We start from the raw sequence: 24,050 nt of genomic DNA, 5'->3' as shown, positions 1-24,050 counted from the left end.
ATTAGTACAGCCCAGCCAAACTGATGCCAAAACCACAATTTAGAACAATTAACCCCAAGACTCAACTATAGTCCTGGGAAAAAAACTAAATTTACAGACATAGCGCATACTCTTCAGGAGTACCGACGCTACACAGTAATTCATGTAAAAGAAGCACCGACCAAGTATTGAGTGGTTACTATACTGTACATGGACATACTTTTCAGTAAGCCAACATTTCCGTATTAAAAATCCTTTTTTTATTGGTCTTGTGTAATATTCAAATTTTCTGAGATACCGAATTTTGGGTTTCCACTAGCTGTAAGCCGTGTATATACTATATGTTGTTCTATATGCTTTATCCTTAACAAGAACCTTTTTTAGACTGAAATGATTGTTAGAATTGAGATTTATCATTCTTATTCCCTGCAGGATTCCGGGAGAGTGCCTACGCCTATGCTATTGCGGCAGCTGGAGTGGTCCATGCAGTGTCCAACGCTTGTGCCATGGGCAAGCTGAAGTCATGCGGTTGTGATGAGAAGAGGAGAGGGGATGAAGATGCATTCAAAGCTAAGCTGCACAGGTTGCAGATGGAAGCAATGAATCGAGGGAAGGGGATGGTCCATGGTGTAATGGAACACATGCCTGCTGAGGTTCCGGGGCCACAGGACTCCTGGGAATGGGGAGGCTGCAGCCCCGATGTGGAATACGGGGAGAAGTTTTCCAAAGACTTCTTGGATTCTCGGGAACTTTACAAAGACATACACGCCCGCATGAGGCTCCATAACAACAGAGTGGGAAGGCAGGTGAGTGCACACAATCTTTTCACATTTATGATGCACAGTTTTCAATTACCTAATTTCCACAAGTCCTCCTAACAGAATCTAAAACGCCACATGTCACTCATGGGCCCATAAGATCAGAGTGGTCAGCCAACATCTGACATCTTCTGTATCTCAGGGACTCTTTTGGAGAAATCTCTGCACTGAGTTTCTGGGTCTGTGCACCTGATGTGCTCATTATGAGGGGTTTGCACCATCCCTAACGTATTTTATAATATGGAGAATCTGACTGGAGAAGCTGGAACACACAATAGTACACAGGAACACTTAAAACTCCTGGGTGGACAGGAACAAAGTCAGGAATTATGGCAGGGAGATCTCACTGCTGGGTGAAATGACCTTTTGATGCTAATGGCAGAGATAAGAGGTGGGACTACAGGACAAGAGGGGATGCTAATAGGTCCCTCAAGACTTTTTGTAGGGTAGGTAAAGTACAGCCAAAGTTGTTTATGAACCACAGTGGAAGGTTCCTAGATCATAGCATTAAAAAGCATGCAGTGACTTTGTAGGCCATGAATTCTAACCAATGGACCTTGACTCAAAGGGGATTACTTCTTTCTAAATGGCTCCTCTCCAGAGCCCACATGTTACCTGTTACCTACACATGCTATGTACATCCACCTAGGTTGCCAGGTTGGCATTATGCTGTGTAGGCAGGGCCATCTTCAATATTGGCTGGAGTCTGGGCAATAGCTTGACTCAAATTCAGTTTACTGCAGCAGATCAGAGAATGATTGTGTTTGGCTGCCAGAGGTTACAGCATATTTTTACGGCTCACTGACTAGTTGCTAGAGGTTACAGCACATTATTACCACTCACTGACTGGTTGCTAGAGGTTACACCACATCATTACAGCTCACTGATTAGTTGCTTGAGGTTACAGCACATCATTGCTGCTCACTGATTAGTTGCTAGAGGTTACAGCACATGATTACCGCTCACTGATTCGTTGACAGAGGTTACAGCACATCATTACTGCTCACAGATTAGTTGCTAGAGGTTACAGCACATCATTACTGCTCACTGGCTGGTTGTCAGAGGTTACAGCACATCATTACCGCTCACTGAGTGGTTGTTAGAGGTTACAGCACATCATTATCACTCGCTGATTAGTTGCTAGAGGTTACAGCACATCGTTACTGCTCACTGATTGGTTACTATAGGTTATGCATATCATTACCACTCACTGATTGGTTGTTAGAAATTACACCACTGCATTACTGCTCAATGATTAGTTGCTAGAGGTTACACCACATCATTGTTGCTCACTTATAAGTTGCTAGAGGTTACAGCACATCATTACCACTCACTGATTGGTTGCTAGAGGTTACTGCATATCATTACCACTCACTGACTGTTTGCTAGGGGATACAGCACATCATTACCACCCATTGATTGGTTGCTAGAGGCCCCCCTCCGTGTGTGCCCTATATGTGGGTCTCACCTGAACTAAGTTGAGCCAATGCATCTCTCTCCTCCTCCTCCACAGCAGGCAGTTGTGGGGGGTGGCATGAGCGATTTCCCTAACATGAAAGCAAGGGAACTATCACAGTGGGGCTGGGGTTCATCAGGGACATCAGCGGCAGCACTCATAATGGACGAGAAGCTGTGCAATGTAAGGTGGAGAACAGATCACTCCAGGGCTGGACTGGACTTCATCATGACTGGCCCACTTTAACTTTGAGTGTGCCCACCAGCAGCCCCCTTCACATCAGTCCCCACCAGCTGCCCCTTCACATCAGTCCCCACCAGCAGCCCCCTTCACAGACAGTCCCCACCAGCAGCCCCCTTCATAGACAGTCCCCACCAGAAGCCCCCTTCACATCAGAGTCCCCACCAGCAGCCCCCTTCACATCAGAGTCCCCACCAGCAGCCCCCTTCACATCAGAGAGTCCCCACCAGCACCCCCCTTCACATCAGAGAGTCCCCACCAGAAGCCCCCTTCACATCAGTGTCCACATCAGGAGTCCCCACCAGAAGCCCCCTTCACATCAGAGTCCCCACAAGCAGCCCCCTTCACATCAGAGTGTCCTCCCTCTCCTCCCCCTTCCACATGTACTCAGTTTTGAAGGCAGCTTTTGTTCCTCTCCCCAGTCATGTGATAACAAGTGATAAGGGGAGAGAGGAAGGAAAGTCTGCTAGCTTTCTATCTCCCCCTGCAGGCTGGAGGGAGCATAACGCTTAATGCTCTCTCCAGCAAGTGACCTAGCTGCTCCTCCTAACAGGAGTGAAATTGCGATCACTCTCACTATCAGAGAGGAAGGGCTCCAGGACTGTAACTGACTGGCCCACTGAGCCATTCGGCCCACTGGGAAGCTCCCGGTAGTCCCGATGACCAGTCCATGCCTGGATCACTCCATCTGACTGACAGGGCTGCAGCCGGGACTAGAGGAGCAGTATTGGCAAATGCGGCACCTGCCCAGCGTTATCAGAGTCTTTTGGAGGAAGTGCCTGCCATTGCTAAATGTACTTTTGGCAGTGGCAACCACGGGCAGCATGGGCTCAAGGGGCAGCTGATTTGGGCCCTACAACAATGATTAGGCCCGGGGCAGTTGCCCTTTTTGCCCCGCCTTAAAGACGGCCCTGTGTGTGGGAATGTGCAATTATAATAAGGTCAGGAGCTTTTCAGTCCTGTCAAATCATTTTAATGTAATTGTTAACTAAAGATAATATGTGGTGTTTTTGTGTACAAAAATACTGAATCTACACAACTGTTAACTGTTATTACTGTTGAAAAGAATAATCATGGACGTTTTTTACTGAAATTCTATATCTGTCGAGTACCATAGAATTCTGTTCTGTCTACTGGTTGACCATGTTGGGGGTTTATTGTTCTATGTATAGAGTGTAATAGAATTGTATTATGGTCATGTCCAGTGGTGGGTTATGTTGGAGGTGTAGTGTTCTATGTATAGAGTGTAATAGAATTGTATTATGGTCATGTCCAGTGGTAGGTCATGATGGGGGTGTAGTGTTCTATGCATAGAGTGTAATAGAATTGTAGTATGGTCATGTCCAGTGATGGGTCATGTTGATGTAGCACCCTGATGTGTAGGCAGGGCTGCAATTAAATTTAGCTGCCAGGCGATAGTTGCCTTGGCCAATTGTTAGGGAGAAATCAATTGATCTCCTAATTCTGGACTTGCTGCACTTTTCTCTTATGTTGCTAGGTGGCACTGTAGCTGATGACATTAGATAAGACGAGGGCAGAATAGGAATGAATGGGGTGTCTCAGCCAATGGGCAGGGATTTTCTTGGGTCCCTTGGCCTGCTGGGAGAGCCTATTTATTTGGGCGAAGTCAGGTGATTGGGGGTTCTGTGCCACCTGGATGGCTGTCTGGGTGGATGTGTGTTATGTTACCCCAGGCTGCTAGGCCGTAATCCTTAGGCCTATCCCGGGGAAATCTGGTTGATAGGCTGTCTGAGGGCCTATCCAGAAGCAGGAGAGCAGCGTAGGGTTGGGACTGCAGGCTTGTAGTCCAACCAGAAGTAACGGTTCCACTGGCCGGGGAAGCTGTTGTGGTCGGAGGTAAAGGAGAAGCTGTTGCCACTAAGAGACCAACCACCTTGTTGCCGGAGACACTCTATATGTATAGAGTGTAATAGAATTTTATTATGGTCATGTTGGAGGTGTAGTGTTCTATGTATAGAGTGTAATAGAATTGTATTACGGTCATGTCCAGTGGTGGGTCATGTTGGAGGTGTAGTGTTTTATGTATAGCGTGTAATAGCGTTGTATTATGGTCATGTCCAGTGGTGGGTCATGTTGGAGGTTTAGTGTTCTATGGATAGGGTATAATATAATTATATTTTGATGATGTCTATTGTTGAGGCTACGAAGGAATCTTTTATGTTTTTTGGATGTAGAGTGTGGAAGAACTGTACTATGTGCTGTGGTCAGATTATGCTGGTAAAAGTATATTTTATGTGTATAGAGCAGCCTTTCTCAACTGGGGGTTCCATGGAGCCCTAGGGTTCCTTGACCAAAAATGAATCTGACATAAGTAACCACTAACATAAATGTGGTCAGTGGGATTCTTCCAATTGACCACAAATATAAGGAGCACTCATCCCACTGATCATCATGCTACTGTATTATGGGTTGTAGCTATAGTTAAAAATAATTGTTTCCATTAGACCGTAACGTAATTTCATAGGTTCCTCTGTGTTAAAAAGGTTAAATAAGGCTGGTGTAGAGTGTTCATTTATGTTCGAGTTCTCACTATCGGTAAGTGTTGAGTAGGTATAGGATTTCTCGTCTCCAGGACAGAATTTTATTTTGTAGTAAACACAGGGATGACTTTATGCACGGCTGAGCCCCCACCTGTGTGTGTGTGCATTGCACCTCCAGTCTGTTTAGTCTGTGGATAAATAATGTTGGTGTTTTATCTGATCCTGACCCTTCTAAGGCTCAGCTGGATTATTCCCTTCTGCCTCTCATCTCTCCATCGGTCCTGCTCTGGAGTTGGGTGGGGAAGGTTTCCCCGCTAAGCCTCTGATCTTCTCAGAAGTACGGCAACTTCTTTGTTTCTCTCTCGTGCCGTGTTTGATGTTAATGATGATCATCTGTAATTATCTAAACCACCTGTACGAGCTACCGTTGTAAATCATGGATCAGGACTCACCTGCAGGGGATGACACTTGCTGGGGGCTTCCATGGAGAAAAAGAAAAAAAGAATCTGCTCCAGAAAGTTATCCCAGTACATGTACAAAATGTACCTGTTCCGGCTTACAAACAGATTCGCCTTAAGGCCGGGTTCACACTGCTGCGGGGGGAGATCCGGATGTGATTCGCACCGCACTGCAGTGCAAATCACATCCGATCTCCGTAGCGATGCGAGTTCAGCCATACAGATAGTATGGCTGAATTCGCATCGCTCCCGCAGCAAACTCGCACGGGACCCTTTTTTTGGTCCGCAACAGAATCGGATCGCATGGGTGTTCACACCATGCGATCCGATTCCTCTGCGAGTCGGCAGATCGCACTGCGATATGCGGACGGATCTGGGGGTGTCATTAACATATCATTGACACTCCCAGCCGTCCGCATAGGGCAGTGTGAACTGCCGGCGGGAGGTGTGCGATGCGGGAAAACGCCGCGGATTCGCGGCGTTCCCGCATCGCTGTGGTGTGAACCCGGCCTAAAGAGGGATTTCACTGTGAAAAAAAGTATTAAAAGCCAGCAGCTACAAAAACTGCAGCTGCTGACTTTTAATAAATGGACACTCACCTGTCCCAGGATCCAGCGATGTCGCTCGGCTCTCGGCTGCTGCCGCAACCATTCTAGGTGAGGGAATCAGGAAGTGAAGCGTTGCAGCTTCACTTCTTGGTTCCCTACTGCACATGCGCGAGTCGCGCAGCGCAATAGGAATTGTCCACGCTGTCTCTGGGACCCGTGTGTGTCCCAGCAGACAGCGCGCAGGGACAGGAAGAGGCATAGACTCCCATGGGAGTCTATGCCCGGAAGTGGGTGTAAATACCTGTCTTTGACAGGTATCTGCACCCCCCTCCCCCCTGAAAGGTGCCAATTGTGACACCGGAGGGGGGGAGGGTTCCGATCAGCGGAAGTTCCACTTTAGGGTGGAACCCCGCTTTAAGAACAAATCTACAGACCCTATCTTGTTTGTAACCCGGGGACCGCCTGTATATGTATTTATTTTTTATTTTTGCCCATTCTATCAAATCTTTTTATGGAAGATATGCACCTTATAAAAGTCACGTTGGCATGCCATGACGCACAATGAAACTAACAATGTACAGAGCTGACAGTTTGCAGGTCCTTGTATTCTATAACCAAATGGTCAATGGGGTTGATTTACTATAGGCAAATAGACTGTGCACTTTGCAATGTGCAATTGCACGTTCCATGTGCAGTTGCTTAGTAAATGAGGTAAAGCTTCACTTTGCAAAGAATACCCAATCATGTGCAAGGAGGACATTTAAAAAAAATAACTGAATTTTTGCTTGCACATAATTGATGGAAGTCAGCAGAGCGTCTTGATCATTTACTAAGCTCTGGAGCAACTGGACTTGTAGAGTGCACAGTCTGGGGGGGATTTACTAAAACCAGAGCACTCTGAATCTGGTGCAGCTCTGCATGGCAGCCAATCGGCTTCTAACCTCAACTTGTTCAATTAAGCTTTCGCAATGAAAACTGGAAGCTGATTGGTTTCTATTCAGAGTTGCACCAAATTTTGCACTCTCTGGCTTTAATAAATAACCCCCTTTATTTGCCTTTAGTACATCAACCCCCAAATACATTGCATAAATTAAGTATTTTTGGAATTTTTGTGGAAAATCCCCATGAAACTGTTTCATGGCTCTTGTATTTTACAGCTAAATAGTTATGAGAGCCCAGCAGACCAGTAGAGAATTATTGGGGTTGATTTACTAAAGCCATGTATAAGGGGGTTGGCTTACTATAGGCAAATAGACTGTGCACTTTGCAGTTGCTCCAGAGCTTAGTAAATGAGCAGAAGCTCCACTGATTTCCATCATCCAATCATGTGCAAGCAAAAACACATTTTTTTTTGTTTTCCTTGCATGTGATTGGGTACTTTTTGCAAAATGAAGCCTTACCTCATTTACTAAGTTCTGGAACAACTGCACTTTCAGAGTGCACAGTCTATTTGCCTTTAGTAAATGAACCCCAATGAGGTAAAGCTTCACTTTGTAAATAATACCCAATCACATGCAAGGAAAAAAAATGCAACATTTTTGCTTAAACATGATTGGATGATAGAAGTCTTTAGAGATTCCCCTCATTTACTAAGCTCTGGAGCTACTGCACATGCAAAGTACAGTCTATTTACCTTTAGTAAATCAAGCCCTTTGCATGTATTTTGCACAGGAACACTGCAGGAAAAAACATTTCTATAAGTGGCGCCATTTTAGAAACTTGCATTGCATCATTAAACTTCACCACAATTTCCAATGAGCATTCTGTGAATAGTGGGCCTGCTGACCATACCCCCCCCCCCCCCCCCCCATGGTTGGGGGGGAGATAGTGTTGTATTATATCGCTTCTCGGCCTTTTGGCTAAGATCAAGTGTAGTATCTGGTCTTATTAGTGTCCAGTAGGGGTGCTATGCCATAATTCCTGCCTTATGGTGGAGATGATTGGCTATATAGTACCCCTGCTGGAGTAATGGGGGCTCTGAAGGCTAGTACTGGCTGGAACAGAAACCAGGGCACCCATAGGCAGTTGGGGCACAGGCTTATTTCCCTCAGGAAAATTGGAAAAGCCTAGTTCCTCCTGATTTGAGTGGATCTAACTTATCTGGCCATTGGCTGGGAAGGCAGAGAGCCCCAGTGTCTGTGCCCTCTGGCACTGGTCGCCTTAGGGGTGCTCTTAGTAACATTGGGTGTGGTACCCAACTGTGTGAACCGTCACATGGTCACATGGTCACAGTCACTAAAACTTTTTCTGCACTGGGCTGGGCCTTTTGGCTAAGTCAGGGGCAGTTTTTGTTATCTTCCAGGCCTCGGGGCCCGGCCAGTGCACATGTACGGCCACTTATTTATTTTAATTGATTTTCTCCTCACGTTTGTCACTCTTTCACTTTTGCTAACCTAGAAGAATAGGGTCTGCCAGGCCTTCTGGTCAGGCAGACCATTGGAACTCTATGTCCCTTTGAGGAGCCTTGCACCCCCGGGGATCAAGGAGAGGTCCTACCCCTTCAGGGGTTGGACAAAGCACTCCCTTAAGTGCACTTCTTAGTGTTTCACACATTTTTATACACTTTTTTTTTTTTTGCACCGCCGCAGATTAAAAAAAAAATGTGTTGCATTATCTCAATGAATGCAGAGAATTCCCTGATTGGATGAGGTTAATAGAGTAATGTCATCACCCCACCTCTCCGCCTTGCCTGATCAGAAAATGGTTTGCAATCACTGAGACCATGCAAAGAAGCCTCCTGTGTTCACAATGCAGTAAGGAAGCTGCTGAGCACCAGACCTGGATACAAGTGGGAGATCATTGGAGTAGTTGTACCTAGAACAATGATTTCTAGCTTCTAGATCAGTGGTCTGCAAATGTTCTGAACAAAAGTCCAGTTTACTGTCCTACAAACTTTAGGGGGGGGGGGGGCAGACTGTGGCTACTGGAAGTGGAAAATGTTATGGGGTCAGTGGAGTAAACAATGCCCCATCTTTGGTATTAGGGGGAGGAACAGTGCCCTATCATTGGTGTCAGTGGGAGGAACAGTGCCCCATCATTGGTGTCAGTGGGAGGAATAGTGCCCCACTCTCTATGTATGTCAGGGGTAGGAACTATTCCCCACTGTTGCTGACAGTGTGTGTGTGTGTGTGGGGGGGGGGGGTGTCCAAAGGGCTGGATAAAGCAAGCAAAGGGCCACAGTTTGGAGACCACTGTTCTAGAGCAGTGATCTCCAAACTGTGGCGTGAGGGGATGTGCTTGAGTTTGTCTGGCCCTTGAGGTACTATTCCCTCTATTGACACTAACAATGAATCACCATTCCTTTCATTGACACCAACAGTGGGCCATTATTCTTCCCACGGACACCAACAATGGGGCACTGTTCCTCCCATTGACACTAATAATAGGACATAATTCTTCCACCTGACACCAGCACTGTTCCTGCCATTAATAATACCAATGATGTGGCACTATTCCTCCTCCTCCTGAACACTTTTTTTAAATCCCACTGACCACCAAACATTGTGGACTCCCATTGATGCTGGGGCATTTTCTACTCTCACTGGCCATGGCCCGGCCCTCTTAAAGTCTGAAAAGCATTAAACTTAGGATGTTTGGAGACCTCTGGTCTAGAGGGAGCCCAAGGGTATGGTATATACATAATTGACCAATGTAATTATGTAAGAATATCCATACCGGAAATCTTCCTTAAAGTGTTAGTTCTCCTCTACAGAAAAGACCTAAAGGTGAACTAACATCGGACACTCTCCCCACCCCAGCTGTACTTTCCTCCGGGGCTGCTGAGCTGTCAGCACCCCAGCGGTCCGGGTATTTGAAATCCCCGCTCTCCTCCATTAGCACTAACAGGATGGACCCGATGGATTCCGATTGGTCACCACCATCACACTGACGTTTGCCAGGTCCAGCTTAGCTACCTCCATTGCAGGGTCATCATCCCGTCAACCACGGGCAGGTGACGAGTAGACCACAATCCTTTCTTGCCAACCCACGGGGAACTTGGACAGGAGGGGCAGCATTTATTAGAACCAATCTTTTTTTTTTTCCTCCTGCAGCAGCTGTAAGTTGGCTTCTCCTCCTCTCCCTCCTGACGGATTTCAGGTGCTGCAGGATGAAAATACAGTTATAATAAATGCTGGTGTCACTGCCTCTCCTGTTCCTCTTCTTTCTGCTGCTGGGGGCCCCCCGTGTTCTGCCCTGGTCTCCCCCTGCAGTGCTGCTGGCTTCCCTCCTCTCCTCTCCCACTAGCTGCTGCAGGGGATCTTCAGGATGGAGTGTGGGGAAAAGGGCTGGTAAATATGTCATTTACCGGCCTCTTCCTTTTCTGAATGAATACAGTGAGTGATCAGTACCGATCACTCAATGGGGGTTATTTACAAAAGGTAAATCCACTTTGCACTGCAAGTGCACTTGGAAGTGCAGTCGCTGTAAATCTGGGTGGTAGATCTGAAATGAGTGGAAGCTCTGCTGATTTTATCATCCAATCATGTGCAAGCTAAAATGCTGTTTTTTATTTTCCTTGCATATCTATAGTGACTTTAGTTCCAAGTGCACTTTCAGTGCAAAGCGGATTTGCCTTTAGTAAATAACCCCCAATGTGTTCATTCATAACTGAAGCATAGCAAACTGTGTTTAGTATGTTTCAATTTATGAATGAACAAGGAGCCTCTCAGCACAGAGCACTTCCCATTCATTCACTGTCTATGTAACTGGACTGTTCTCAGTTCCTTTCTCAGTCTCAAAAGTTAGACCTGTGTAGGCCCATGATATTTTACCAAAGCCCTCAAAATAGTAAAAAAAATAAAACATATGATTGTAAAAAGTAATAAAATTGTAAAAAAATAAATCAATAAAATAATAAAAATAAAAAACTAACTGACACTGTCCTCTGCCCTACTGACACCAATCAGTGCCCTGATGACTCTGTCCACTGCTCTACTGGCACAGTCCATGGCTGTATAGACTTACATTGTCCTCTGCCCTACTGATACCGTCCACTGCCCTACTGATACCGTCCACGGCCCTACTGATACCGTCCACTGCCCTACTGATACCGTCCACTGCCCTAATGATACCGCCCTCTGCCCTACCGATACCGCCCTCTGCCCTACCGATACCGCCCTCTGCCCTACCGATACCGCCCTCTGCCCTACCGATACCGTCCTCTGCTCTACTGACTGACACTTTCGACTTTTAAGGTAGGGTAAGTTAATATTTTTACAGCGACATTTTCTTTACTATTTAGTTAGGCCTTCCTGGTCGATTTCTTTTAAAAAAAAAAATAAGGTTGGCTACATCTGATCTACACAGTGGAAGATTGTACAGGCAAATAAAATCCATAAGATACAAAAAAAACATAATGGGAATATTTGTGTTGAGATGAATGGTCTGGCAACGAAAACATCTGTTTTGTTCTGATACATTTTCTGTATGTTGTGAAATGTCAGGAATTTATTTATGTAGACTTCTAAATCTACTGAAAGGTCCTTGTTTGCATATTCAGCTCTCCTTCCCTGGGACAGCCAGCCTTCCTGCATGCTAAGATAAAAGCATTGGGCTGCCAGCATCAGAATTGACTCTTCTATTAGGTGCTGGAGGTCTTGCTGCCATAGCTCCCAATTGTCCCTGATTTTGAGGGACTGTCCCTGATTTGGAGCAATTTCCCTCTGTCCCTCATTCCTCCTCATTTGTCCCTCATTTTGGTCTGATCTATATAATTGTATATAAAATGCACTTTTTATCTTTCAAAAAGTGTTTCCCAATGCTAAACCTTTCATCCAATTTCTAAATCGCTGCATTTGTAAGCGTCAAAACTCAGTATAAAGGAATAGTAGTGGTATAAAAAAAAGCACTTGTGGATTTAATTATACTTTTTTTTTTCTTGTATAATTCTCCTTTAAGGGGGTGTGGCAGGGGGGTGTGTCTCATGCCTACATACTTTTCCTAATGGGTGTCCCTCGTTCCCATCTCAAAAAGTTGAGAGGTATACTTGCTGGTGACTCTTGTGTTAAAATTACGCTAAAACTGGCCATAGATGTATTGAAATTTGCCTAATTGAGCAGAAAATGGATGGATTTTGAGCCATATGTGGTCCTCCATGTTTGACAGAGGTCAATTATTGGGAAATGTTTGTCGATCAGCAGCTGCAGCCATTCTGTACTTTTCTTTTTTTTTGTAATTCCTTTATTTAACAAAAAGTTAAATTTTTGAAAAAATAGTGTATAACAAGGTCACATGAATAGACAAACTTTCAAAATTTGTGATAATGCAATAAGGTCTGTATAGAATCAATGAGGACCCAAGAAATGACATTCTGCAAATCAAGCGACTATCGACGAAAAACATAAAAGTTTCAGAAAGAGGTGTCAGGTGAGAGTTTCCAACACGTACAGATTACGCCGGCGCCGCCTTCTCTTCTTCTTCCTTGAGATGTTGACTCAACGCTCCCTCTGGCCACAAAGACAGGGAAGCGTTGTGCGGCGACTTGTATAGGGGCAATGGGCGGGGTCACCGGTGATGTCACATGGTGACCCCACCCCCTTATGATGTCAGTCTGAGCATCCTCCGGGAATGTGACATCCTAAGGGGCGGGGTCACCATGTGACACCACCGGTGACCCCACCCATTGTCACTATATAAGTCGCCGCACAACGCGTCCCTGTCATTGTGGCCAGAGAGAGTGTTGAGTCAACATCTCAAGGAAGAAGAGGAGAAGGCAGCGGTGGCGACTGAAGAGTGGGCCACCGCTAGTAAAAGAGCTGGAAGAAGAAAGCGGAGGCCCGGACAAGACCCCCAAAGTTGGAAGAAGACCCCCGGACAGCAGCGGCGACGAAGAAGAAGAAAGCCGGGCTCTTCCGCTAGTAAAAGAGCATAAGATATCGGAGGAGTCCAGCGAGAAGACCCCCAAGACAGAAGAAGAGAAGACCATCGGAGCTGTGCAATAAATTATTTTAAAGACGTGTTGTGTTTTTTTTCTTTACACTTTTTTTCAATAGGCGAATGGGTAGGGTTACATAGTACCCCAATACTCATTCACATAGGGTGGGGGGCCGGTATCTGGGGGCCCCTTATTAAAGGGAGCTCCCGGATTCCGATAAGCCTCCCACCCACAGACCCCGACAACCAACGGCCAGGGTTGTTGGGAAGAGGCCCTTGTCCTCATCAACATGGGGACAAGGTGCTTTGGGGTGGGGGGGCCGCAGGGCCCCCCTTCCCCAAAGCACACCCCCCATGTTGAGGGCACGCAGCCTGGTACGGCTCAGGAGGGGGAGGCGCTCACTCGTCCCCACCCCCTTTCCTGACCAGCTGAGCTGCATGCTCGGATAAGGGTCTGATATAGACTTTGGGGGGGACCCCCACGCCGTTTTTTCGGCGTAGGGCCTCCCCTTTAAGTCTATACCAGGAGACTGGGCCAGCGAGGTGTCAATCTCGCCGATGGAGACGGCGAAATTGACCTCCTTCGCTAGTCCCGGTTACCTGGAGCCGCGTTCAAAATGAACAGACTTTCCTCTGTGTGTGGGCAAGTCCATTCATTTCAAAAGTACAGTGGACTCCCGCCATAGTCTGACGGTTTATCCGCCGGAACTAGTGTGCTGGAAAAGTCTGGTTGTGAGTGGGAAGGTCCGCTCGTTCGGAAAGTCCGCCGGATAGTCCGATCGTGTGTGCGCAGCATTAGTCCCACTGTATGTAGGAAGGTAGCCACCCTTTCTTGCTCACTTCTGAGATGGCCTATGGACTATGGGATTTATAGTGTGCATAGAATAGTATACCGCAAATAACATGCACTGCACAAAGAAATGGATGTCAGGAAGGAAAAGAGAGGTGCAGGAGCTTACAGAAGACATTACAAGGAGGTAGAAAGTGAGAAAGAATTTAATGAACAATAGATAACAGGGCCATTAAAATAGTGGATGTGTATGGATTATGTTTGGAGAATAAGGATATCGTATAGTGCAATGGTGGCTAACTTTCTTGACTTTCTTGGCTCAAGTTGAGCCCCTGACATCACATAAGAGCCCCACATTAATTTCAGTGATTATTCAGTGTCGGAGACAGCAGACTCACAACAGGATATAGTCAAAACTACATGCATGATACATTAGATTGTCAGAGACTGCAGACATGATACAGGAGATGCTCAAAGACTGAGGATATGATAGAAGAGATGGTCAGAGACTGTGGACACAATACAAGAGATGGTCAAAGACTGAGGATATGATACAACAGATGGTCAGAGACTGCAGATATAGTACAAGAGATGGTCAGAGACTACAGACATAGTACAGGAGATGGTCAGAGGCTGCGGACATGATACAAAAGATGGTCAGAGACTGTAGACATAGTACAGGAGGTCTTCAGAGACTGCAGACATAATACAAGGGATGCTCAGGGACTGCAGATATAGTACAAGGGATGGTCGAAGACTGCCGAAATAACACAAGGGATGGTCAGAGACTACAGACACCTTGCAGGAGACTTTCAAAAACTGTGAACATGCTATAAGACCCCTTTTACACTGGGGCGTTTTTTGGGCGTTTTACAAGCGCTTCCCATTGATTTCAATGGGAAGGGGCGTTTTAGGAGCGTTGTATTCACCGCTCCAAAAGCGCTGCAAAGAAGCTGCTTGCAGGACTTTTTTTGATGCTCTTCCAGCGCAGCGCCTCAGTGTGAAAGCACTCGGGCTTTTACATTGGGATTGCAGTTGCAGCTTCTTTCAGGCGCTTTTTTTAACGCTAAAGCGCCTGAAAAACGCCCCAGTGTGAAAGGGATCTTAGAGTTATTGTAGACTGGTGGGACATGCTTCCAGAGACAGTCATGAGACATATTACTGAAGACTGCTATAGATCACTGCTATAACAGGGCAAAAGGGAAACGCAGATTAGTGTCCGCAGGGGGCCCGAGGGCCACAGGTTGGGCACCAGGAATTAAGTGTCCTTTTATCAATATATATTTGAAAAGAATATTTTTTCTTTTAAATCCAGAGCTTAGTGTCACTTTGTCACTTTGCGGATAATAAGTATGACTTTACTCACATCACAAGATCCTCTCCGGGTGTACTGCCTGTGTATTCAGCTGTTGTGCATTTGCCATTGAAGAAATAATAATGCACGCGCGTTCCCTCTGCCTTCCATTAACTCTACATGGACACATATGTAGCAACTGACAAACGACTTCCTGGTCTGCCACAACATGACAATGGTCCATCTTGACGACCACAAAAACAGTTGGAAAACATTAGACAATGGCCTTTGATCTGCTAAACAGTGTCAATCATATGACAAGCATGCCCATGATTGTGTACACTCCATGGAGGACAATGTTGTGCCATTGTTCGGAGGGCGTATCTGCAGGAAGAGGGTGTTTGTGTGTGTGAGATACAGAGCCCAGGGCGCACACTGATCTTCTTGTGTAGAAGGATACGGCTCTGTTTATCAGTTGTGCCGTATAGTGTAATGCCTAGACATCCCTGCCTTTGTTGGGTCAGATTGGAAACATTTGTTGGGTTGAGAAGTATCACAATATTCTACAGGATCATTCATAGGAATCCCCTGTAATAAATGTATCAATGTATCCTCAGCAGGAAGAATAATTTCCTATAACCAAACTTCCAAAATGGGAAGAGGGACACCTTTAATCTGGGAGTACACTAATAGAACTTCAAATGAAAATTCATAGGAAGATTTTCAGTGAATTTGAATGTTGTTCAAAAGTAGTTCAACATTTTGATTGTTTTTAACAATCGATTTTTAGAATGAATGAACTTTACCAACTGAAAACCACATGCACCATTAGAAATCCATACAGTCAAGAAATTTTTTCCATCCTGCGCCTTCGAATTTTCATCGTCATTGCATTTGAAAATGAAATTCTAATATTCTATTAGTGTACAGTATACCTAGCTTGAGTCTCCATTCACATCTGAATGTTCAGTGAAGGTGCGGAAAACCCATACCGTTCTTGAGGCCCTGTCCATTGGTAATGGCGCCCCGAGAAGTGTCAAAACACACTGATAAAACACACACAAAGCTCAACGCCTAAAAAGGAAGATCAGCTTCTTTGGCGCATTTGTCAAGCATAGGGCAGACCATTGAAATAAATGGGATACACTATGCACATAGCACGAAAAGCATGCATTATGGGAAAGAGTGACAAGTTTTAGTAAGTAAGTATGTAGTCATAAGTCACACTTCCAATTTGTGAAGCATTTGGATGCAAAAAAAATAATCAGCAAAAATCTTATTTTTTACCATTTGCGTATGTAAATAACAACATATTCAAAAATCCAGAGGTTGGATGAACATCTTCATGAAATATGGATTTTTTAAAGTTTGAGTATATCTAAAGATAAATGTAATTCATGGCAGCTTACCAGTCTTTAGAGGTGGCTGCATTTGTTTCCTTTCCTCAGGCTTTTGCTTTTTTCCTTTCGACATCTCGTTTAGGAAAATACTATGGACCAGCCGTTCTCAACCTTTTTTCTCCAGAATGAACCTAGAAATAGTTTTGGCAGGGATTCCCTTACATATTAAAAGCAATTCATTGGTGGTCAGAACCCCCCCCCCCCCCCCCTCCTTAAAGACAGCTAATATAATAAGATCATTGATGTCATCCCGCTGGCTCTGCCAAGTGGCCTTGGCCCTGGAACTTTGCAGGCATCATCAAATGGGAGGTCAATCAGCGACAGCTCATGGAACCCCTACCAACCTCTGGAGGAACCATGATTTAAAATGGCTGCTATAGAAGAAGTCTCCATGCAGGAGGTTGAAGATCGTATGCCCTCAAAGCTTTTTTCACAGGAAAGTGGGAAAATCCCATAACCCCCCACCAAATGATTTGGATCCGTGCACAAAACAAGGTCCATAAACACATGGATAAGTGAGTTTGGGATGGAGGAAATTGAGTCCAGCGCCTCAACCCGAAAGAACATCTTTGCAATGAATTAGAGTGGAGACCGCTTGCCAGGCTTTCTCGTCCAACATTAGTGCCTGAACTCACAAGCGTGCTTCAGGAAGAATGGTCAAACATTCCCATAGACACACTCCTAAACCTTGTGGACAGCCTTCCCAGAAGAGTTGAAGCTGTTATAGCTGCAAAGGGTGGGCCAACTCAATATTGAACCCTTACGGACTAAGACTGGGATGCCATTAAAGTTCATGCACGTGTAAAGGTAATATACACGTGTTTTGGTAATATAGTGTATTAGGATGTTTAATTACAAAAACCAAAAATGTAATTACCCAGCGTGCCTTGAATAAAGAAACACACTGTAAATAAGCAAGAACCACAGAACATACATAATACCTGGTAACAGTTGTGAAAGCGACTTTTCAAGTACAAGAGGGAAGAGGGTAAGTGATAAGAGAAGGGGGTTTCGGAAATGCTCAGAGAGACCATATATGAAGTGGACAAACTACTACTTTGCAGCTAAGGCTCAAAAAGTGATGGAATCGCTATAGGCCACCAGCATGCCCACGTGGTGCACCTTTTCTCTAGATTAGGGCCATCTTTCGCCACTTAAGTTTCCATTGCCATAATGTTGTTGCATATGTGGGCCCATTCCAAAGAACTTGCATGTTTTTCAATACCAAGACAATTAAATAATACAATTACATACGAAGATCTATCAGGCCAAACATAAGGTCAGATGAGGCGGTAACCGAGACAGAGGGATTTGCTTGCACAAGAAGGAATGTCCATCCTTAAAAAGGGACTGTTGGGAGCCATGTTGGAGTCCCTAGGAGATACAAGAGGCCAGCAAGTAGACAATTGTCCAGCATGCATGCAAACAGAATTGTCAGTTGTGGTTAAAACCGCAAGATGGCAACCTGAAATGACTCCTTAATTTTAGATATTGCGCACTAGAAAATTGTTGTTCTTTACAAAAAAAAATTCTTACGAAGAAAACTAGGAAAAGCTTCCCAATATTAAAACCATCTCTAAAGGTATCCGACTCTGTGCATAACTCTGCTCTGACCTTTCACCCTTCTCCTCCTTGACCTACCTGCGACCTCACGCTTCACCTGCAGGGCACGTAAGTCTTGTTAGAAAACAACTTGTCAGAGGAGCTTTTGGCTTTCATACCAATTAGCTCGAGGCTTGTTTCCATAAATCTTTAAGCCTCCCCTTTATTTGCCTGGACTCATATTGACAGTTGTTGCAAAAATTTCTGTTAACCCTTTGGTCTCGGAGAGACAGCTCAATAAAAATAAGCTGGATGGATGTGTAAACAAATCCGAGACACTTTCAAGTTCACTTTGACTGCTCGGAGTAGAGAAATCCTAGTTAATCTCTGGCATCAATAACGTATTATTGGTAACGAGACTGTATACCTGGAGACTTCTGTGTTGATCTAGAGGTCTGCCCAACGCTTGCGTCTTCCTCACAGCCGTCATTTGTGGGATGCATGCTCTGGAACGTGAGCTTTTTTTAAAAATAATAAATGGGAAAAAAAAACTTTTGTCCATGACCTGAGACTCACCAGTCCTAAAAGTAATGCAAGGTGGGTCAATTAGCTGTAAAGTTGGATTATGAGACTGTTAAGGAACCCATATCTCAACCAACTGATGTTCTACAGGGCTTTTGAATGTTGGATTGTGCATGTTCCACTGTCGTCTTATATCTGTGGGTGGCTACAGAAAAGACAGAAAGTTAAATTCCAGTCCAGGAATCTCATATCAGGTATACGTGGAGGAATATCAGCTAAAAGCTGAAGTTTAGGTAGGACTAATTTTACATAGTTTGAAGAGAGGTATCCCTATGACCGCATATCCATATCATCCCAAGTGCAAAGGTAAGTGGCAACCTCAGCCTAGACTCTGGCCAGGCCATGCCCCTGATGCGTTTTGCTCCAGCCCTCAGAGCTTAGTCATGTTTCCCATGATTAAGCTCCGAGGGCCGGAGCAAAAAGCTTAGGGGTGTTGCCTGGCTGGCTGAGGTTGCCACTTATTATTGCACCTGGGATGATTAGGATGTGCGGTCATAGGGATATCTTCCTTCATACTGAGTGATCACTGGAGCCAGTAGGGGCTCCCTCTCGACAAGAACTCCCAGCGGTAGACATTAAAGGGCTAGGACCACCTCCAGAAAGCCTGAGTGGCACAAGATACAGGTAAATTTACATAGTTACATTGGTACACCTTGGACCATACCTACTACTATATTGATCGCCGCTAGCTTTCGGGTCCCATACTGTAATTTTTGGAATGCATGCTCTATAACGTTTTTTTAATAATAAATGGGCAAAAAACGCTTTTTCCTATGACCTGAGATTTACCAGTCGTAAAATGAAATTTGCAAGACAGGTTATTGGGCTGTAAAGGTAGATTATAAAACTGTAAAGGAGCTCGTATCTCAACCAACTGATGTTCTACAGGGCTGCCATCTAATATCGGTAGGTGGTTAAAGGAGACAAAATGTTGAATTCTTGTCCAGAAATCTTAAATCAGGTATAAGTGGAGAAATATCAGCTTAAACCTGAAGTTTAGGTAGGACAATTCTTACTTAGTAGCACTGGTTCACCTTGGACCATACCTGGTACTATATTGATGAACACCACTACCTTCCAGATCCTGTGCCAAAAAGCTTCTCTACTGCATTGTGGACCCAGGAGGTAGTTTGCTTGGCACAGGTGCCATTGGACAAGATGGAGAGGTCGGGCAATGATGTCCACCTTGTCCATTCAGAGTACACTTTGCACTCATTGAGAAAATTAATAGCATTCTCTGAATGGTGCCCAGGCCACGCATATAACCTCCTATGTTCAGTAAACAGAAGTACAGCTGCTTGGCACAGGACCCAGAAGCTGGTGTCAATCACTTTAGCAATGCTACTACAGTGATTTCTAGCTTCTATAGGGATCCCACAGGTATGTCACATACATACTTACAGCAGAGGCCCTCCACTGTCAGAACTAGCGTGTGGCCCGAGCCTAATAGCACACTTCTTGTCTGGAACAGCCAGCGATTGTGGGGAGCCTCTTCCTACCAGAGTACTCTAGTTCCATTGGGGAGGACCTGTGTCCTCAGGCCCGGGATCCCTCCAGCTGTGTACCTGTGTTACCAGAGTTGCCTGGAAGGGATGCTATATATAACTAGGGATGGGCCCGATGCAAAACAAATGAACATATGGAGTGCTCGCTGCAAATTCGCAGTGCATTGAAGGCTGCTGTTTGGCCAAAGCATGCACCTGACCGGTATGCTTTGGCCAATCATAACATGATATACAGTGAGAGCTATGATTGGCCAAAGGCAGGGTGCCTTTAGCCAGTCATAGCTCAGGGGCTAAGTCCCAGTCCCAGACCCTCTGCTTTTCATCCTGTGGTCATCGTCACTGTTGCTGAATCACTTTAGGAGTTGATTAACCCTTTGACTTGCCGGCACGGTTGAGTGCCTTCTATGTGAGTGTGCTACCTTGATTTTATTTAAATTAAATGATTACATTAAACATTCCGACAGAGAGCACTAGATTTCCTTTTGTTTGATTTTCATATACTGCTGATTGAATGCCTGCAGCACTCACAGGAGGTGTTGGAGATTAAAGAGCGGACCAGGAACATTCATTTGATATTACCCCCATTAGGGGGACTTCTTTCTTAGACCTACTGATGAAACAGGGGTCTAAGTAAAAGGTTGGCAGCCATCCATTCACACGTGGAGGATTATTACACTGGAGGCGTTTTTCAGGCGCTACCGAGCTAAATATAGCGCCTGCATAGCGCCTGAAAAAAGGTTCAGCTGCAAACCCAGCGTGAAAGCTTGAGGGCATGTCAAACGGGTAATCAGCTCCTAAAGTGCTTCAGCATCAGTGGTGATGACCGCGGGATGAAAAATGAAGTGTCCGGGCCTGGGACTTAGCCCCTGAGCTATAATTGGCCAATTATAGCTCTCACTGTACACTGTGCCGCTGCAGCGGCGCTTTGCCAGCAGTATCGCAGCGCTGCCCCATTGTTTTCAGTGGGCAGGAGCGGTGGAGGAGCTGCTGACTTCTTTGCCCTGCCAGCACAGTGCCCCAGTGGAACAAGTTTAAATTAAATTTTTCCCTTTAGAAATGTCATTATTGTTCCGGCATGTTCTATACATCGCACAGACGAGTCACTTTACAGGCAGACTAAGGAGACCCCCCAGGAACGATATTTAAAGGAATTTTTAATTTTTATAATTTCACTTTAAGCATCATTAAAATCACTGCTCCTTTGAAAACAATCTTTTAAAAACTTTTTTTTGCATAGATACATGTCCCCCTAGGGCAGTACCCAGGTCCCAATACACTTTTAATGGCAATAACTTGCATATAAGCCTTTAAAATTAGAACTTTTGATTTTTCATGTTCATGGTACATAGACTTTAATAGAGTTTTGCATGTTCCCTAGAACTTTTTGCTTATTTGAGGTGTTCTGGTGCAAACCGAACCGGGGGTGTTTGGCCCATCCCTATATATATATATATATATATATATATATATATATATATATACAACAAGTAGCTGTCTGTGTTCTGAATTGTTTTACTGCAGTAGTAATTCTCAGCTAGACTCTCTGTTGCATTAGAGTCTTATAGAGTCTGTGCTATGTAGCCACTTATTATGGTGATTGAGCCACAGAGACGTTGCTGGGAAGAGTTCATAATTGTACAGCTTTCATAATCTGGTTTGTATTAATCTGCAGTTGTGCATGCTTTTTGCCATTCTGTCCTTGTTTGCGCTAATAATTCTAACTTTGCACCTGTTTAGTAAACTGCAGGTTACAGTTACTTTCTTCCTGATCATTCGACATATTATGCATCCTGTTACAGAACTAACGGCAGCTATAAAAAATAAGTAATGACTCCCCCCCTCCCTTCCCCCCATATATTGGATTTAGTGCTCGTTTAGTCTAGACGCCTGTCGTGTAATTGCCCCATCTCCAATCTCCTCACATACAATGCAGGACTAGCAGAGCTTATAAACTTCCAGGTTTTTTTTCAAAGTTTAATTGAACAAGCTGAAGTTAGAAGCTGATTGGCTGCCATGCACAGCTGCACCAGATTTTGCACTCTCCAGTTTTGGTAAATCGACCCCATAGAGCCTATGCAATTATCAGCTCTTTGCTATAGTTGACACTTGCATACTGGTTGACATGCCACCTTCCACTTGCCCCCATGTGTTCAGACCTGGTGATTGGTTGAGGCTGCAGAACTGTATTGGAGGAGGAAAGGTTCACTTGCTCCCAAAATTCATAAGTAGCTGGTCTATATGCAGGGTTGTAGCATGGATCTGGGAAGCAGGCAGGAATGGTATGCTGAGTAAAGGAATGGAGCGTACCTGCTATGCCCCATAAGGGTAGGTGTTTGTAGCACATAAAACCTTCATTACTAGAAGAATGTATGTCGTCTATGTACCGTGGTCATTGCACTTATACATTAAAGAATATCTAAAGCTATTTTTTTTTTCTCTTTGGAAAAAATGGGGAAGGTTGAAAACCTCTGTCATGTTTTTATTGACATCCATGTCTCTGCTGGGGAGATTAACCCTTTCATTTTGTCCTGGTGATCATTATCATAGGGACAAAATGTGGTGGAAAATCCAAAATGTTACAATTGTAACTAGAACTGCAGGTGGGGGAAATCTTCTATTGGGGACTCAGATGGAGATTTTCCTCACTTTGGAGAGGTTTCCTTTAACTTCCTGTTTTGTCTCTGGGACAGGAAATAATGGGAAATATCCTCATCGGGGATCAGACAGCAAAGAACACCTGATAGAAGTTCCAACCCCTCCATACTCAAAATATATTTAAAGCACTTTCTTTATATTTTGAAGTTCTGTGATCCTTTAACTATTTTTTTTTTTTTCTTTTTACCTTCCTTAGGTTATAATGGACAACATGAAACGGAAATGCAAATGCCACGGAACTTCAGGAAGCTGCCAGCTCAAGACCTGTTGGCAGGTCACCCCCGAGTTTCGAGCAATTGGCTCCGTTCTAAAGGACAGGTTCATGGTGGCCACCCTTATAAGGCCCCACAACAGAAACAATGGACAGCTGGGCCAGCTGGAGCAGACGCAGGCCCCGTATCGGAGGCGAGCCAGCATTAATGACTTGGTATATTTCGAGAAGTCGCCCGACTTCTGTGAGCAGGAGCTGCATATGGACTCGGCTGGGACACAAGGGCGGATATGCAACAAAACCAGCCCCGGTATGGACAACTGTGAGAGCCTCTGCTGCGGCCGGGGCCACAACATCCTGCGGCAGACGCGCAGCGAGCGCTGCAATTGCAAGTTCCACTGGTGCTGCTATGTGGTGTGCGAAGAGTGCCGCATCACGGAGTGGGTGAGCGTGTGTAAATAAAGAGCAGACGCTACGAGGACTACACGGCTTTCCAAGATTTTATCTGAAAAGAACAAGGAGGTTCTCTATGGGGAAAATAAATATGATCACTCCAAGAGCAGAGATGCTCAGGGAATCACAGCCCTCAACCCATGCATCTCCCATCTCCCTCATAGATTAGCCTGGGACTACATTGCACCGTTGACTGCCCGTGTTTACTTCTTCCCATACCGGATTTGGGTTGCTGAATATGAATTAAAGATGATCTGTAATTCAAGGCAAAGTGGAAGGTTCTCTTGTCAGAGCCTTGGTGACAACTCGGTGTGGCTGCTCAAGTCAAAACCAAATCAATAAACTTAGACATTGGACTTAAAATAAGAAGCAAAGCCTAGACTGCATATCCAAACATATAAAAGCACAGGAAAAAATTTGACTTTTCAAAGCAAAATAAGATTAATTTAACTCCTAATAAATGTCCTAAATAAATGTAAAGGTTAAGACATGCTTTCATTACCTGTAACCCTCCCCTTCTTTTTAAGGATGTGTATAGATGAAAAGAGCAGCCTTAAATTGGCCATACACTATACAATTTCCTTTTCTTTTGGTACTTAGGCCGGCCATAGACGGTTCAAATCTCGACCGGTTCAGCGGAACCGGTTGAGATTCGAACCACATGTGGGCAGACTAAACGTACAAAGTTGATCAATCGATTGATCAATGTGGGGTACAACCAGCCTGCAGGATTCACTTGCAATTA

General features: G+C 44.9%; 1 protein-coding gene and 1 pseudogene across 1 annotated transcript in view; both read left to right on the top strand.

The window, feature by feature from the left end:
- Window positions 1–23,779, top strand: part of WNT10A (Wnt family member 10A) — a 95,144-nt gene extending 71,365 nt beyond the window's left edge. The window contains exons 3-4 of the mRNA XM_077447866.1: window positions 412–785; window positions 22,838–23,779. Of these exons, the coding sequence (XP_077303992.1) occupies window positions 412–785; window positions 22,838–23,314 (851 nt within the window). The 3' untranslated portion in view covers window positions 23,315–23,779. The remainder of the gene's footprint in view (window positions 1–411; window positions 786–22,837) is intronic.
- LOC143925803 (U2 spliceosomal RNA) lies at window positions 7,840–7,960 on the top strand (annotated as a pseudogene).
- Window positions 23,780–24,050: the final 271 nt, after the last annotated feature.

This window comes from Lithobates pipiens, unplaced genomic scaffold (assembly GCF_037356315.1).
Source record: "Lithobates pipiens isolate NorthernLeopardFrog02 unplaced genomic scaffold, aLitPip1_a1.2 Scaffold_22, whole genome shotgun sequence".
In the NCBI taxonomy this organism is placed as follows: domain Eukaryota; kingdom Metazoa; phylum Chordata; class Amphibia; order Anura; family Ranidae; genus Lithobates; species Lithobates pipiens.
This window is presented reverse-complemented; position numbering and strand designations above follow the sequence as displayed.